General features: G+C 44.6%; 1 protein-coding gene across 1 annotated transcript in view; it reads left to right on the top strand.

Moving 5' to 3' along the window:
* Window positions 1–488: 488 nt before the first annotated feature.
* Window positions 489–1,190, top strand: part of LOC106941055 (enhancer of polycomb homolog 1-like) — a 16,936-nt gene continuing 16,234 nt past the window's right edge. The window contains exons 1-2 of the mRNA XM_015023985.1: window positions 489–658; window positions 743–949. Coding sequence (XP_014879471.1) covers window positions 593–658; window positions 743–949 — 273 coding nt within the window. The 5' untranslated portion in view covers window positions 489–592. The remainder of the gene's footprint in view (window positions 659–742; window positions 950–1,190) is intronic.

Here is a 1,190-nt window from a genome sequence, read left to right as displayed (position 1 = left end):
CTTTTTCTTATCTTGTTGCTGTTTGTTTCTGGTGAAGATTTTTCTTTTTCTTTAAGGTGTCAAAATGGTAGTGAAATGTGTACAATATCAGTAAATCGGCCATCACTGAAGTATTAATATCGGGTATTGATATCTGCCCGAATTTTCATATCTGTGCATGTCTAATTTTTTGCATCTGAGTTTTTGTAAAATTACCCCTTCAATCTACTATATATTTTTTTTCCTGGAAATATTGTGATTTTATTCTCATATTAAGACTTTTTGTCTTATTACTTGTATTATTTTTTTCCTCTGATTTTCTTACTTTCGTCTTGTGACACTTTATTCTTACATGATATAATTTCTCATACAACTTTTCTTCAAAAAGTTTTTCTTGGTCTGGCCCAGAAGACCGACTGCCTTTTATTGTGAGCTGCCGTTTGTTTTTGTTCAGCTTAATGACTGAAACATTGTTGGGATTTTCACACCTGTTTCCTGATGTTCATAAAATCGTGTTTTTCATTTTTTTGCAGCTTTCAGCTTGGACACGGAGCAGCCAGACTACGACCTGGACACGGACGACGAGGCCTTCGTCAACAAGCTAAAGAAGAAGATGGAGATCAGCTGCCTTCAGTTTGAGGAGATGATCGACCGGCTGGAGAAAGGCAGTGGTCAGCAGGTCAGCTTTCGCCGTGGCGCTGCAGCTGGAAGCCGCTAGAGACTCAGCGATCTGAGTCGGGTTTCTGGTGTTTTCTCCTCCCAGCTGGTGAGTCTCCCTGAAGCCAAGCTGCTGCTGAAGGAGGACGACGAGCTCATCAAGGAGGTTTTCGACTACTGGAGCCGCAAGAGGAAAAACAGCAAGGCCAACTCCCTGATCCCCACCGTCAAGCAGGAGAAGCGGGACGGCTCCAGCACCGGCGACCCGTACGTGGCGTTCCGACGGCGCACCGAGAAGATGCAGACCAGGAAGGTTCGTTTCCCAACACCCTGCACTCATTTTCACATCTTTTAGGGTTTTTACTGCAAAAGCTGTTGAGTCATGAAGGCGTTTATTGTGAGCAAACAGGCTCTTAGTTCCACCTGCAGGGGTTTCTTTTTTTCCCCCCGTTTCCTCCTTGTTCTTTTGGTGAAGCGTGAACAGACTGGGTGGATCCAGCGACGTAAATGTTCTGCATACTTCAGCTCCGACGTTGGCGCAGTGAACTCTTAGC

The sequence above is a fragment of the Poecilia latipinna genome, unplaced genomic scaffold (genome assembly GCF_001443285.1).
Source record: "Poecilia latipinna isolate Pla-1442-1.1 unplaced genomic scaffold, P_latipinna-1.0 Scaffold3480, whole genome shotgun sequence".
Taxonomy (NCBI): Eukaryota; Metazoa; Chordata; class Actinopteri; order Cyprinodontiformes; family Poeciliidae; genus Poecilia; species Poecilia latipinna.
This window is presented reverse-complemented; position numbering and strand designations above follow the sequence as displayed.